Source organism: Hemitrygon akajei, chromosome 3 (genome assembly GCF_048418815.1).
Source record: "Hemitrygon akajei chromosome 3, sHemAka1.3, whole genome shotgun sequence".
NCBI classification, from domain to species: Eukaryota; Metazoa; Chordata; class Chondrichthyes; order Myliobatiformes; family Dasyatidae; genus Hemitrygon; species Hemitrygon akajei.
This window is the reverse complement of record NC_133126.1, coordinates 71234075-71251311: the sequence shown is the minus strand read 5'-3', so window position 1 is coordinate 71251311 and position 17237 is coordinate 71234075. Positions and strand designations below refer to the sequence as shown.

At 38.7% G+C, this 17237-nt stretch overlaps 1 protein-coding gene across 2 annotated transcripts in view; it reads right to left on the bottom strand.

Annotated features, from left to right (window-relative positions):
* The window catches only part of cdin1 (CDAN1 interacting nuclease 1), a 165836-nt gene that overhangs the window by 75107 nt on the left and 73492 nt on the right, over window positions 1-17237 (bottom strand). For both annotated transcript variants that reach the window (XM_073040099.1, XM_073040100.1), the window contains exons 6-8: window positions 16663-16742; window positions 16211-16260; window positions 12079-12146 (exon numbers count right to left, since the gene is read on the bottom strand). In XM_073040099.1, the coding sequence (XP_072896200.1) occupies window positions 12079-12146; window positions 16211-16260; window positions 16663-16742 (198 nt within the window). The remainder of the gene's footprint in view (window positions 1-12078; window positions 12147-16210; window positions 16261-16662; window positions 16743-17237) is intronic.

The following is a 17237-nucleotide window of genomic DNA, read 5'->3' as shown; positions in this document are numbered from 1 at the left end:
ACAAACAGTTTATTAAACTTCCAAAGTAACATATTTTGTGAGGAATTGTGTTACAGTACACCGGAAATAAAATAGTCATCTTGGCTGCATCTTACTTTAGCTCCCCCACGGTGTGACTAAGTTTAAAACACAGTCAGGAAGATTACATTGCACAACACTGGATGAATTTGCCTGATTTTACAAGCATTTTCCTGACTGGTACTAATTTCTAATACTGTCCATGTGATTCCGTGCACCTTAGTGCAAAAACAGAAAAATCCCCTATTAAAATTTGGGAAACAGCCAAATGAAATAAATAATATTTTGAGGGTTCTCAAGGACTTGAGCAACAGAAATAGGAAAGCCAGTTCCAGGTATCTTTTTGGCTACCATGATAGCCAGAACAATTCTTCCTATTGATTCAGAGGTACAAGTAACACTACTTTAAAACAAAACATTAGCTTTCACATTCATTTCTAAGAATACAATATCATACAAGTTTATTGTCTGAGTAGATATTTAAAAATTGTAACTGGCTATTGACAACTTGCTCTGCCGTTGTCCGGTCAGTGGAGCGTCCTTGCATCTAAGTGCCTCTCTGTTATTATTTCTGCAACACCTGATTTCTCCATTATATTTTGGCTGACCTGGTCATTCAATTCTAGACATGCCTTTCTGTCTTCACCCAACCTAAACTAATAGCTAAAACAAGTAACAGAGAAGGTTGTGTGGTCTCTCTTAACACCTACTGGGCTGTTGACATTGTGGCAAGTCTATTCTCCTTTCCACATCACCTCTGATTAAAATTAATGGCCCATTCCACTCCTGGGTAGCCGATTTCCAATCCATTTATCAGTAGAGGACACCACTTTCATGGCCAATGTTCTGAAACACTGATAGTTTTGTTGTCTTGTGATAGAATTCCAAGGTCAATTCAATTTAAAGTCTAAATAATTATAATCATTTAGCATAAATGGTTCTGCATTTTAAAAAAATCAGGTAGATATTTAGTATTCACCATTTTGGCACTGATCCAAATGAACCAGAGGTTTGATTTTGATTTTTACAAGACAGATTAATTTTTTGCAGAATTGCCAAGTTACAATCTTTCCTCTCTTTCACAACCCATCGTCATTTCACTGTGCAGTTATATTTTCCATCAAAAAGCCGCCTTTCAATATCTCAGCTAAAACATGTACAAAATTAAACTATCCTTTTCGTGTTATTTCATTCACGAATAAAACATGAAGCTGTATACCATTACATAAATCCATGCGAGCTCCCTACTAATTCGAGAATATCATGTCTATCACAAGTCTTCAAGAGAGAGTGACCATTGTTTTATAGCACATTAGTTGCAATTATTACAAATGTTATAGCATCAAGAAAAATAAAAGACTCTATTGTGGATACAATAGGGTCTTTTAAGAGACTCTTGGATAGGTATATGGAGCTTAGTAAAATAGAGGGCTATGGGTAGCCCTAGGTAATTTCTAAAGTAAGTACATGTTTGGCACAGCATTGTGGGCCGAAGGGCCTGTATTGTGCCATAGGTTTTTTATGTTTCTAAAAAGTACATTTGTTATTAAAATTTGTATCTGGTTCTCCCAGTTAATTGCAGATCAAGCTTGCATCATTTTTGCAAAGCATTACAAGTGCAAACTGTCCGTGGCATCTGAATGGCCTCAGCAAACAAGTAATTTAATCAAATCGATACACTCAGATACAATATTACAAATTGAATTTCTTCCTTAAATATTCCCTATTGAATACTATAAATGCTCATAAAATGAAAGGATGGTACTGTGATTATGAAATGCATTTGGGGGAAAAAATTATGATGAATAGTTGTTCTTTGGTTTGGAGAGAGATAATAGGGTATTTTCCAGAGGTAGGTGCCTGGGACCTCTTTTATGATAATAACTTAGATATGAGAGTACAGAGCTGTTACCAAATTTGCAAATGATTAAACAGTAAGTGACACATAATGAGGATGATAGAATTCAAAAGGATATAGACAAGTCTGATGAAATAGACATACACATGGGAGGGGAAAATAAAACCTAATGCAGAGGAGTGCAGTGACACACTTTACCAAAGGACGCAGAAACAATTTACTAAGAATTATTTCAGCACTGTTTTTTCAGCTAGAAGGGTAGACCTAGGAAGCTGAGATTGTTCTTAGTCAAGAGATCATTTAGAGATATGAGAAGGAATGCACTGAAATAGATGTGCTTAGATAGAGTAAACAGAGGAAATTGTTCCCATTGGCAAAGTATTCAAGGACCAGAGAACACAGACAAAGTAATTGGCTAAAGATCCACAGCTGAAGCAAGGAAAAGCCATTTCATGCAGTGAGTGATTATGAATTGGAATATACTGCCTGAAAGTATGGTGCTTTCAGATTCAATCACAGCTTTCAAAATAGAATTGAATTTATATTTGGAAAGATCAGCAGGAAAACAGGTCTGGGATTGCTCGACAAAGAGTCTGCCCAGACTTAAAGGGGCAAAAGGCCTTCTACTGTGTTCTAACAATTTTATATTACAGAATACACTGACATACCTCTCAGCATCTAACGAAACAATCACATAAGAAGAAATTACAACTTAATCCCCAAGGTTGTCTGAATTGGAGTAACATTTTGCATATGGGCTCTCTTAGAGGCCAAATGAGAACATTTCATTAACATCAAATAAGAATTGTGATGATGGTTTGGAATACAAACACAAATGAATGTGAAGAGCAGAAATACTAGAGACTCAGCATATCGGACTAAGTCTGTTTAAAATCAGAAAAAATTAATGTTTCATCACAACAGGGAAAAGTTACACATTAATGTAACATATCACATTTTACATGCTAGAAAATTTATTTCTTAGCATGCACATAATCAGGGGAACACAAGAAGGAAACAGCAAAAGAGAATGTATAAATAAGCATGGCAGTTAAGCAATAATAAAGGATTTACAGAGGCATGGTTCTGATGTGAAATTAATGAATTCAAATATTAAAGCAGAAGTGTGTAAAATACCCAATTGAAAGAAAGAGGGGTTTTTTGGGGGGTTTTGTAGAAGTTCAGTGGAATTTTGACGAAGGCCAAGGTCAGAAAAGAAAATACATATACACCAAGTAAAGCAGACAGAAGCCTGAGGGGAAAGAGTGCAGGTGGTTGCAGGTACAAGTTAGAAAACCAGCAACATACAATCAGCCAGAACAAGTGATACAGCATTATACATAAAGTTAGTTAAATAAAAGCATTTTCCAGATGTTACAAACAATGCTTGTCTGTCATTTTGTGCTGCTGGTGGTGACCAGGGTGGCACACTAGTGTAGCGCTCAGCATAATGTTATCACAGCATCAGGAATCAGCTAACGGGGTGCAATTCCTGTCGCTGTCTGTAAGGTGCATGTACGTTCTCTCTGTGACTGCGTGTACTTCTTCCAGGTGTTCCACTTTCTTTTTACAGTATAAAGACACACGGGTGAGGGTTAGCAAATTGTGGGCATGCTACATTGGATGTGGAATCGTGACAACACTTGCGGGCTGACCTCAGCACATATTCAAACTATGTTGGTCGATGATGCACTTCACTGTATATTTTGATGTACACATAACAAGTAAAGGTAATCTTTATCTGAAAGAAAAGATAGTAAGAGATTTGAAAGTGGGGGGAGGGGGAAATCCGAAATGATTGGAGAAGACCGGAGGGGGAGGAGCTGTAAAGTTGATTGGCAAAAGGGATACACAGCTGGAGAAGGGAAAGGATAATGGGACGGGAGGCCCAGGGAGACAGAAAGGGGGAGGGGAGCACCAGAGGGAGATGGAGAACAGGCAAAGAGTGATTGTGAGAGGAAAAAAAAAGAAAAAGTAAAAAAGAGAGGGGGAGATAATAAATAAGGGATGGGGTAAGAAGGGGTATTAACGGAAGTTAGAGAAATCAATGTTCATGCAGTCAGGTTGGAGGTTACCCAGACGGAATATAAGGTGTTGTTCCTCCAACCTGAGTGTGGCTTCATCTTGACAGTAGAGGTGTAAAGGTATAGCCATCGGCACCCTTATGAGTCCCAGCTATGCCTGCCTTTTTGTTGGCTTTGTGGAACAGTCCATGCTCTAAGCCTATACGGGTATCTGCCCCCCACTTTTCCTTCGCTACATTGACGACTGCATTGGCACTGCTTCCTGCACACGTGCTGAGCTCGTTGACTTCATTAACTTTGCCTCCGACTTTCACCCTGCCCTCAAATTTACTTGGTCCATCTCCGACACCTCCCTCCCTTTTCTTGATCTATCTCCATCCCTGGAGACAGCTTATCTACTGATATCTACTATAAGCCTACGGACTCTCACAGCTACCTGGACTATTCCTCTTCCCACCCTGTCTCTTGCAAAAATGCTATCCCCTTCTCACAATTCCTCCACCTCTGCTCTCAGGATGAGGCTTTTCATTCCAGGACGAAGGAGATGTCTTCCTTTTTTAAAGAAAGGGGCTTCCCTTCCTCCACCATTAACTCTACTCTCAAACACATCTCTCGCATTTCACTTACATTGCTCTTACCCCATCTTCCTGCCATCCCACTCGGGATAGGTTCCCCTTGTCCTCACCCACCACCCCACTAGCCTCCTGGTCCAACATATAATTCTCCGTAACTTCCACCACCTCCAACGGGATCCCACTACCAAGCACATCTTTCCTTCTCCCCCTTTCTGCTTTCTGCACAGATTGCTCCCTAAGCGACTCCCTTGTCCATTCGTTCCCCCCCCCCCCCCCACCGATCTCTCTCCCGGCACATATCCTTGTAAGCGGAACAAGTGCTACACCTGCCCTTACAATTACTCCCTTACCACCATTCAGGGCCCCAGACAGTGCTTCCAGGTGAGGCGACACTTCACCTGCGAATCAGCTGGTGTGGTATACTGCGTCCTGTGCTCCCGGTGCGGCCTTCTATATATTGGTGAGACCCAATACAGACTGGGAGACCGTTTCGCTGAACACCTACGCTCTGTCCGCCAGAGAAAGCAGGATCTCCCAGAGGCCACACATTTTAATTCCACATCCCATTCCCATTCTGATATCTCTATCTATTGCCTGTCAAGATGAAGTCACACTCAGGTTGGAGGAACAACACCATATATCCCATCTGGGTAGCCTCCAACCTGATGGCATGAACATTAATTTCTCTAACTTCCGTTAATGACCCTCCTCCCCTTCTTACCCCATCCCTTATGTATTTATTTATTATTCCTCCCTTTTTTTCCCTTCTCTCTCTGCCTCTCTCACAAACACTCCTTGCCTGCTCTCCGTCTCCCTCTGGTGCTCCCCTCCCCCTTTCTTTCTCCCGAGGCCTCCCGTCCCACAATCCTCTCCCTTCTCCAGCTCTGTATCCCTTTTGCCAATCACCTTTCCAGCTCTCGGCTTCACCCCACCCCCTCCTGTCTTCTCCTATCATTTCGCATTTCCCCCTCCCCCTCCTACTTTCAAATCTCTTACTATCTTTCCTTTCAGTTAGTCCTGACGAAGGGTCTCAGCCCGAAACGTCGACAGTGCTTCTCCTTATAGATGCTGCCTGGCCTGCTGCGTTCCACCAGCATTTTGTGTGTGTTGCTTGATTTTCCAGCATCTGCAGATTTCCTTGCGTTTGCGTAATCTTTATCATTAGTGGAAGTACCCTTTTCATTAATTAGTAATTTTAGTGGTTAAGTTTTTGTACTTCTGGTGTTAGCCAGCATACAAATTAGGCTACTTGTCTCCTTGAGACTGCTTCACTGTTCAATAAAATTATGGCTGACCAAACTGAAAGCTGAACGTTACATCCCAGCCTCATGCTTATCAAATATTCAACCATGTCAATCCTAAAAAGTACAGTACACAGATTCTGAAGGAAATGTCCAAACCTGGGATATATTTAAAAAACAAAATCGCCTCATGTCTGTCTTAAATATGCCATCCCTACTTTTAAACAGTGATTCCCAGTTCTAGATTCTTTCATGAGAGACAATATCTTCTCTACACTCATTCTCTCAAAACTTTATGGAAACCTGCTTCAAATGAAGTAATCTATCACAATTCTAAACTCCACTGGCAGCAAAGCTAGCCTATCCAATCTTTCCTCATAGGACACTTCACCCATTTCAGATATTAGTTGACTAAATTTTCTCTGATCTGTGTCCTGTCATCCTTTAAAAGGAGACTAATACTAAACACCACGTTCCAGCTGAGGTCTCAACATGGCTTATACACTCAGTGGTCGCTTTATTAGAGACCTCCTGCACCTAATAAAGTGGCCACAGAGTATATGCTTGTGGTCTTCTGCTGCTGTAGCCAATACATTTCAAGGTTCAAAGTGTTGTCCATTCATAGATGCTCTTCTGCACACCACTGTTGTAACATATAGTTATTTGAGCTACGGTCACCTTCCTGTCTCTCTCATTAACAAGATGTTTCGACCCAGAGAATTCACTGAACTGCTGCTCACTGGATGTTTTTCTTTGCTTATCATACCATTCTCTAGAGATGATATGTGTGAAAATCCAAGGAGATCAGCAGTTTCTGAGACACTCAAACCACCTCATCTGGAACCTACAATCATTCCACGGTAAAAGTCACTTAGATAATATTTCTTCCCCATTCTGATGTTTGGTTTGAACAACAACTGAACCATTTGACCATGTCTGCATGCTTTTATCCATTGGGCTGATTATGATTGGCTGATTAAATATCTGCATTAACAAATAGGTGTACAGGTGTAACTAATAAAATGGTCACAGTGTATAACTAAGGTATGACCTTGCTGCTTTTATCAATTCTCCCAGCATTATATGATAATATTCTGTTAACTTTCCCAATTACCTGATGCCTTTAGTGAATCATACTCTGGATCATCCAGATCCCTCTACACCACTGTGGTGAACTACATATACCTGTCTGGACACGCCCCCCCTGCTGACTGCTCCTGTGGCTCCTCCCAAAGACCGTGGTATAAAGGCGATTGGGGCCTGAGCCCTGCCTTCAGTATCCAGGATGTAGCATGGAGGTCAATTGCTGCTTGTTCTTTCTTCCAGTCAATAAAAGCCGATATCTCGCCTCACGTCTCAGAGTTATTGATGGTGCATCAACCACACAGCTCCGTATGGCTCACGATTAAGATAACGTGTTTCTTATTTTTCCTGTCAAAGTGCACAGCTGCACATTTTCCCACATTGTACTCATTTGCCAGAATTTTGCCATTCATTTCACCATGTCTAATGTTAAACAACCATAAATATTATATACACACAGAAATAAATTGTACATATTAATCCAGGTGAGGAGAGGCCATAGGCAGACAGAAGGGGGAGGAGTGGAAGTAGCAAAGAGGTGGAAGTGACCAACGGCTGAAGATCTGCTTTCATTTTAGTCCAGCAGAGTGATAAAGGAACACAGATTAAATACTCAGCAAGACAGGTAGTGGATTCAGTGAAGAGAGAAAAAGATTACTCTTCTGTTTAAAGAAGAAAGAAACTTCTTTCAGTGGATAAAGTAAAATAGGGGGCTATGTGGGATGGAAGTATTAAATTGATCTTGTAGGTTAAAGGGTCAGCACAACATTATGAGCCGAAGGGCTTGTACTGTGCTGTGTTCTATGTTCTATATAAATAACATAGACAAAGTTGTGATAAAGCAGGTTACACATCTGGATTGCATAAAGGGTCAAATATATTCAGTTTGCAAAGTTAGTCATAGATGATAGCAAAAAGACAGAGGTTTTGTTCAATATGTGCCTGGATCTAACCCAAGGAACTCATGGATTCTGACCTCAGGATTATTACTATACCACCAAGAAAATCAGAGAAGCAAGCATGTGGTTAAAGAAGTGATAGTAGGAAATAGGAGCCTCATCTTCTGGGACAAAGCTTCCAATACACAAAGAAAGGAAATATACTATTGGCAAACACGAGGAAATCTGCAGATGCTGGAAATTCAAACAACAACACACACAAAATGCTGGTGGAACACAGCAGGCTAGGCAGCATCTATAGGAGAAGCACTGTCGACGTTTCGGGCCAAGACCCATTGTCAGGACGCTTTGCATGTGTAAAACAGCAGGTGGGAACGTTGGAGAGTCAGATCAAGTAAACTCTACAGTTGCATGGAATGTCAAGTACAAGCTAAACAAATTATTGGAACAAAAATGAAAATTGGAGAACATGACTGCAGCATTGCTGGAGGACTGGAAACTTCAAGAAATAAAACAGAAAAGGGCTGTAAATAAAGATGCAAACATCAATGAAGAGAGAAAACTTAATGAAAGGTAAACAGATGGTAAAGACATTTTGGCTTTAAATTTGTAATGGCGATTGCTGTAGATCTCTGAGAAATATGTAGGAAGACCTCCAGTGTGCCGGATGACGACACCTGCAAGAGCATACAGCCACAGCTTCTGACAGACCGTGTTAAAGAGATAGAGCTGGAACTGGATGAACTTCCGATCATTTGAGAGGCTGAGGGGTTGATAGACAGTACATACAGGGAGGTAGTACCGAAAGTGCAGGTCACAGGTAAATGACTGTCAGGAGGGGAAAATTAGATAGGCAACCAATGCAGAGCATCCCTATGGTAATTTAACTCAACAACAGGTATACTGCTGTGAATACTGTTGGAGGGAATGACTAGCAGAGGAAAGCCACAGTGGTCAGGTATCTGGGGCTCAGAAGGGGATTGGGGGGGGGGGTGTGGAAAGAGAAGAGACAAGGTGTGGTAATAGGGGAACAGTAAGGAGGTTCTGTAGACAAGAACAATATTTCTGGATAGTTTGTTACCAGGATTAGGGATACCTTGGATCAAGTCCACAGCATTAAGTGGGAGGGGTAGCAGCCAGAGGTCGTGGTCCACATAGATACTAACGACATGGGTAGGGGGGTGACGAAGTCCTGCAAAGAAAATTCGGGGGGGTTAGGTGCTAAGGTCTTTGGGTTGAGATTCTAAACAGGAAAAAGGCCTATTTTGATAGTATCAGACAGGATCTGACAAATATGGATTGGGATGGGTTGTTTTCTGGCAAAGGTGTACTTGGTAAGTGGGAGCCCTTCAAAAGATGACATTTTGTGAGTACAGAGTTTGTATGTTTCTGTCAGAATAAAAGGCAAGAATAACTGGTTTAGGGAACCTTGATTTTTGAGAGATACTGAGGCTCTGGTTAAGAAAAAGAAGAGGTGCATAGCAGGTATAGGCAAGCAGGAACAAATGAGGTACTGGAGGCATACAAGAAATGCAACAGAACACTTAAGAAGGAAATCAGCAGGGCTAAATGAAGACATGAGTTTGCTCTAACAGACAAGGTGAAGGACAATCCTAAAGGCTTCTACAGATATATTAAGAGCAAAAGGACAGGAAGAGACAAAATTGGTCCTCTGAAAGATCAGAACGGTAATCTATGCACGCAGCCAAAAGAGATGGGGAGGTCTTAAGTGGTTTTTTCGCATCTGTATTTACTCCAAAGAGAACACAGAATCTATGTAAGGGAGGCACAGCAGTAGCAAGGTCATGGACCCTAGACACATTACAGAGGAGGTGCTTGTTTCCATTTATCTTAAAATACTCAATTGTTTAGTCTGTTAATAGAGTTTTCATAATTTTGTGTTTCTAGCCATATAGTACATGATGCCAACTATGCTAGTGTCATTTGCAGAAGTATGTGGCATTCGATCCCATTACATTAGTTATTGATAAAGTGGTGAGTACTTGAGATCCCAAAAGAAAGTTTTAAAGGCTGGTGTGAGCTTGATCAATGAATCAGAAAGTCACCATGATTCAAGAATTATTAGAGGCCACCACATACTCAGCTCACTAACAAGCCTGCAATCCAATTGTGATTTAAGCAATCTGGCTTCTGGCAAATTGTCCCTTCTCACACGCAAGCCAGCAAGGCCAGGCGATGTACCTAAGGTGCATCTAAATCCACTAGTATGACTGTGAATGGGCTGGATGAAACTATTGAAGATTTTGTTTTGACTGTGTCCCTTTTTCATAGTAACACCCACAACGACACAACTAAGAAAGGTTTTCCATGTCAATCATACGGGAAGAAGAGTACAAAAAAATACACCATACAACTGGATTTACCCTCTTTTAAAATACTTAATTATTTCACCCACTGGGAATAAAATTTATCTATCTATTTCATCAGCCTCATATTTCATCTGAACTTCATCCTTTGATGAAGGCAGAACAGTGGATGGAGTATCTGAATTATATAAAAACAAACAAGAGCAGATCTGCAGATGCTGGAAATCCAAGCAACACACAGAAACTGCTGGAGGAACTCAGCAGGCCAGGCAGCATCGATGGAAATGAGTAAACAGTCGATGACCCTTCATCAGTCCTGTCGGGTAAACAACAATTTTTGTTGAGTGGAGATAACGGTCTCCCTTTGGGGGCTTTGCTGCTGCTTGGTGGGTGGTGGGCACTGATGCTTTTTGCTGAAAACGGACGAGGGGATGGGGGAGGTTGATGTGTTAATGCAGCTTCTGCAGGGAGGAGGGAGAGGCTCTGGGGTTCTAATGTTGTTCTGTCATTCATTCTTTTGAGGTTCCTCTGTTTTTCGTGGATGTCTACAATGACAAGTATTTCAGGTTGTATACTGTATACATTCTCTAATAATAAACAGAACCATTTGAATCAGTGTTTGATGGTCTGTATGCTATTGGGAAGGTGAAGTAGTAGCAATGCATGGTCTCATGCTAAGAGTAACAGTTATGATGGAGAATGACCTCTTCAATGTGAAGGATGGTAGGAACAAATGCAAGGACTATAGCATTGTAGATCTGGGAGACTGAGTTGAAGCAGAGTATGGGAAGTAGGTCCACCACAGTCAAGTCATTTACATCATCAGTGGAAGGAACTTCTCTAAAGGGGAAAGATTCAAATAAGAAGCACTGGTATTGAAGGTGGTATAATCTGATGAAACATAAGGGAAACAGAAGCTGGGAGAAAGAAATACTGCATTTTGAGAAAGTGAGCTGGGAAGATATGCAGTAATAGATATTGGTTGATAGCCAATTAAGCGAAATGTGAATGGTTCACTGCCCTCTTAAACAGAATCAGAGACTGCAAGTTAACCAAATCTTTTCCATACTTAATGCTCAATAAATTCAGTGCTTTACTTAATATTATATCCCAATGAACCATGCCCTTACTCATGGACATTCTTGCAGAATGTACTGTAATATGTAATGAACAAGTGCAAGAACCTGGAAATACAATATGAGCAGGGATGTACCAAGAATTAAGAAAATATGTAACCTTCACTCAGTTTAATTTTAAAACGCAGGCTAGTGTGTTGATAAATTCTAAATGTGTTGTGCAACGGAAAAGAAAACATTCAATGGTTTTACCAAATGATGCAATCCTGAAAGATGTCATCCTTCTGTAATGAGTAAGTTCTGTGATAATTCATGTTCAAATAAGATATTGATTTTATCCCCAAAGGCAATACAAATTTTGTTTTGAATATTTTATACATGCATCAAATGACAAAGAAGTTTATATCAGTGGGAGAACAAAAAACCCTAAGATTTTCTGTACCACAAGACTTTTAAAAGTATTGAATTCTCAGAATTGAAAAGAGCTTTCTACCAATATAAACATGAAATTATTGAAAGATACCACTTCTTTGCAAGGAATAGACCAAGTAATCTGTAATTTATCTTCCTTCTGGAGTGGAATGCTTTTTGCACATCACATACCTGCTTCCCCCAACTCCATTTCTTTCATATGTAAACCACCTCTTAGGTTTGGTTCCTTATGCTTCACTTTAAATCTCTGAAGACAAGACTCACATATGTAATCTCAGGATATGAGAGGTTTTACAGAAGCAACTATTATAAAGGTATTTTTCCAGCTACTTATGCTATAAAATATTAATCACAAGTTTCTATGTGTACTGTATGTAAGAGTATTAGGTATCTGATTTCCTGTCTAGTCCTAAATCAATATAAGATAACATGCACGGCATCAATCATTTCAGCTCTTTCTTCAGCCTTACAGATACGTTGCATTTTCTGTACTTTCCGACAAAGTGAACAGTTGTGGATTACATGGTTTCCAATCAAATTTTTACCTAAAAATGATAGGTTTTTTCTCTGTAGCTTTTCACGAAGCAGAATTTCATATTCTTGTCCAATGGCACTATAGGTAGTAAGTTAAGGAAACAGCAGTTGTCATTGCACAAGACCATAGCAACTGAGTTTGAACCAGTGGGTTTGCAGCAGTTATTATTTTGAACTGTACATTCCATTGGAATAAGAAGTCAACCCATGTTAGCATTTTGTGGATTATGTAAGCTGCTTTAAATTCACAAAAAATGTCTCATTTGACACTAAATAAGATTGATTTCAGAAGTATTTCTAAATTAATAATAATGTCACTGTAAGCTTACTTAATATTACTTCAATAGAAATAATGAAAATAAACAAAAATATTAATAACATAGAGAAATTTTCAAAATAAATACTCTCAAGTGGAATATAAATATTGGAGGAAGGGACTGAAAGAAGAAAGCAGTTCTAGGGAGAAAATTAAAATGGTGGTGGTGGTAATGCCCAAGGAGGGAACCCATTCTTTTGTTCAAAATGGGGTGAAGCATTTTGGAGAGGGGATCTTAAGACAGATCAATGGGATGGCAGTAAGAGGGGTGGGAACACTATGCCAATCACTAAGAATACTAAGTTAAAGTAGTAATCTGTTTTAAGGATGGTGAACACTTCAGATTCTCCACACCGTACCCAGGCCTCACGTCTGTAATAATTTTGTATGAATACATTAATTGATCACTTGTGCAAATCTGTGTGTGTAGCAACCTTCATTCATGTTTGTCACAGGCTGAGTATTCTTCCAAAATGCATAAGACATGCAAGTATTATGTCTTGTAATGGCACCACAATGCAATATTTTGAAAATTACCACTGTTCTGTCTTTGCTATATTCCAGGCTGAAAGGATCATGGAGATGATGACTACATTTAAAGAGAAACTGCCCTTTAATTAAATCAGAACCATCATAATCAATGTGACCATCTACTTTGCTTTGGTTAATTTCTCGAATATTATTATTTAAAATCATGAACTCTAATAATATCACCAGGGATAAAAAGCTCTGAGGATTTACTGAGAGACATAATTAAGGGAATTGCATTTGGAGCCAAAATGATAGTATTGTTATAGTAGAGTATTATATTATTGAGCTGTATATTAGTTAGTTAAGTTTTTCTTCCTCCTGAAAAATATTATTCGCATTCACTATTTAAGTGATTTAAAGAAAACCACAAAATGAAAATGAAAATTTGGAAGCAGGGCCATTGAACACTGTTAAGGCAGAGATAGATAAGACTGTTGATAAAGCAAGGAGTGAAAGATAACTGATGCAAGCAGGAATCTGGAGACGAGGTCATAAATCAGTTTAGCCATCAGTTCACTAAGTAGCTGAGCAGGCTTGAGGGACTGAGTGGCTTAAACCCCCTCCTATCTTGTACAACTGTATCAACAAAATATTCACTTGTTATTTTAGGGCCTTCTGGAGAAAATCAGAATACATAACCACTTATTGCATTGCATGAAGTCTTTCTGTCCCAAATTCATTGAGGTAATTCATGTGAATGATCTTCTGCACAGTATATTTTAGTCTGTGAATAGAAGTGATAACTAGTATGGTCAACGGAAACTATAATGAATAATACTCATATACTACTTATCTGATGTGTTTTTATTGGGGAAAAAAATCAATTGTCAATCAAGATAAGCAGGAAACATGTTCCTACCATGAAATAATTTAAGATGTGGGTGGGGAGTAGGGGATTTCTAAAACTACTCAGGATCAAGTATACTGCTGTTAATTTATCAATCATTGTGATTCATTTCACTCTGCTCCACTGATGCACAACTGATTCCCACATCCCGTTTCTTGAAGGCCACAACAATATATCATTCCCACAAACCTGCTTTTTGTAATACAATTTGTTAACCTGGATTTGCACAGATGCTCTGTTTTGTGGAATTATAACTTTCCGAAGAAAAAACCTTCTCAACACTCTCAACTTCAAGACTTGGTCAAGAAGGAATAATCACTATCAGAAATAGGTCAGAATAGGAAAAACCTCAGAAACAGCTGCTACTTGCACTGGGGGAAAAAATTCAAGTTGTACACTGCTACTGTATTACCATTGTCTGAAATAGACCATGTTAAAACAGGTTACATTGTAGACATAAGCAAAAAGATTAAGGATATTTAGATACAACACATGAAGATTACAACTGTGTTCAAGAATACCAATATGCAACAATCTCACAGACAGTGCAACCTTGCCTAGGCATAAAAGTATCCTGCTACATAAACACAAAAGTTGAGTGTTTAATGAAAAGTAATGACTTTGATAACTAACATCTCAAACATATTTCTTACAGCAATTATGCAAGGTTAATGCATTTACTATACACTCAGTGGCCATTTTATTAAGTACTCCTGTACACCTGCTCGTTAATACGAATATCTAATCAGTCAATCACGTGGCAACAACTCAAAGCATAAAAGCACGCAGACATGGTGAAGAGGCTCAGTTGTTGTTCAGACCAAAGGTCAGAATGGGGAAGTAATGTGATCTAAGTGTCCTTGACTGTAGAATAATTGCTGGTGCCAGAAGAGGTTGTTTGAGCAACTCAAAAACTGTTGATCTGGGATTTTCACACATACCAGCCTCCTAAATTTACACAGAATGGTGCTTAAAACAAAAGAAAACATCCAATTTTGTGGGTAAAAATGCCTTGTTAATGCGAGGTCAAAGGAGAATGGCCAGACTAGTTTACACTGACTGAAGGTGACAGTAACTCAAATAACCATGCATTACAGCAGTTGCCTGCAGAAGAGTATCGCTGAATGCCAACATGTTGAACCTTGAAACGGAAGGGCTACAGCAGCACAAGACCACACTCAGTTCTATACCTGTAGCCACTTTTTTCCTTTTTTCTTTAGGTACAGGAGGCAACTAAGTGGCCACTGAGTGTATGCTAATTAGATCTGTAATGTATTTACAGTTCTTCTTTGACTTATGAAAGTAAAACACTTCCGGAAAATATCTTAGAAAGCAATACTTTGTAAAAAGAGGCTGAGCATAAAACATTATGGGAATTTTTGTACAGCATATTTCTTTACACAGCAAGTGAAGTGCTCTTGGTTACAGTGAAAAATAGCTTTGTAAATCAAAGCAACGCACTCCAAACTGTTAATGACATTATAGGAAAAACTCATTAATAGAACTTCTATAAATTGTATTAATACCTGTATTAATCTTAGTCTTTAAAAACTGATGCTGCTAATAAAAGCTACTTAGAATGAATTTGAACTAGTGGCAGATGCTGGATTAATACAAAATTATAAACCGTTATTAATAACAGGGTAGCCATATCGCAATGATTAAATGACAGTGCCTCATTCAACCTTCATTTTCATAGTGCAAGATAGCAGTTATATTACTGTATCTATAACATAACTGATATTGTTTCAGTGCATGCATTCCTGAAAGGGAGAGATTTCTGATGGAAACATGTTCATAGACTCTTGAACTTATGTAAACTCTTGGCATTATTATGCAATGCTCTATTTCCTCCTGTGGCCCTGACCATCATGGTCATGGTCAAATCAACACTTTCTATCACTGAGTTTCAGAAAGGCATTCTTGTGTATGCTGACTCATAAAATTTCTTCCCTTGTCACTGACGCTTTTCACCCCAATCCCGCCTGTCAATTGCTAAAACTCAGTAAATTGTACAAAACTCTGATGTTTTGTTTCTTTTAAAGAACTAAATCACTCTAATCACCATGCCTATTATACCTTTATCCATACTCAAAGCTGAGTTGAAAGTCTAGCAAATTTATTGTAATACGTAACCTGATTCCGGCAATCAATCTTTTTAAAAGGCAGAACTGATGAACTTTATTAATTATACCACAGTAATATGTTAAAGATTAAAGAGGTGAATTCTACGGCCATTTCCTTTCACAAAAGCATCACATTGTCCACAATGATACTTTTGCAGTTATGAATAAGGTTTTCAGTGACCCTAGTTGATTGAAAGTACAAGGATAGGGTATGAAACACATGTTTTGTGAAGCAGAACTTGATGTCAGGTTAAGCTAGACACATCTCATCTACAAAGTCATAGCTCGTCAATTTCAGTCCTAAATTTTATGGAAAAAGATACTGTTTGATGCAGTCTACCAATGGTCCATAACAGCAGTCGTTCACTGTGCACTGCAAGCAAACAAGAGATGAAAAAGTGCATTAAATATGTAGTGTCAGATAATCCACTGGTAAATCAGATAACTATTATGGCAAATAGTTTTCCGAGAACTGCAATTACAATTTACAGTTTCCGAGTATGGTTCAAAAGACTGTCAAGGACTGTTCAATTTTAAAATATAGAAAATAAAGCAGGCATGGCTTGTATGTACAATAAAGAAGGCTATTAAAATGGAAAAAAAAGCTTTTATACGCAAATAGTTTATTGGCTTCCCTATGAACTCTGATCTATATAGAAGTTTACAGTGACAATAATTAAATGAAATATAAAATCTTTTACTTTAGCTGCAAGAGTGTGAACCGCTATTAAACATAAAATGCCATTGGAAAAGATAACTGTGATTAATACAGTACCTGATAAACTTGATTAGCTAGAACCCTGTCAGGAATCTGAGATGGGTCCCTTAACATGCCATTTATGACAGGCTTGGTTGCTAGATAGGAATAGAAAAAAAGTTAATATATTGTGCTGGTTTATTTTAGATTACAGATAAAGAACTGAATTTATCTTGCATTATACAGTATATGAATAGGTTTTCAATGCCTCTCAGGTTTTTGTTCTCATGAAATCAATACTATTTAACTCGTTTTGGTAGAACAAAGGCAAGTTAATCTGTAATAACCTACAAAGGTATACATTAAAAGCATCAATCTGTGCCAATATCAGAATACCAAATCCAACTTAAAAGTGTGGTAAGAGTGGGTGGAATTCTCCAACATTCTTTATAATTATAATAAATCAGGCATGATAAATTCCCATGACTTTGGTATGCATTGTTTTGCTTTTCAAATATTTAGCACCAAGAAATCTTCATATAGTTTGTGGTTATGACATAGCTAACAAAGCAATTCTTTTCAGATAAGTGCATATGCATTACATGAAATCTCATGAGATTGCTTCAAGCAAACATATTAATTGTAAAATGAGG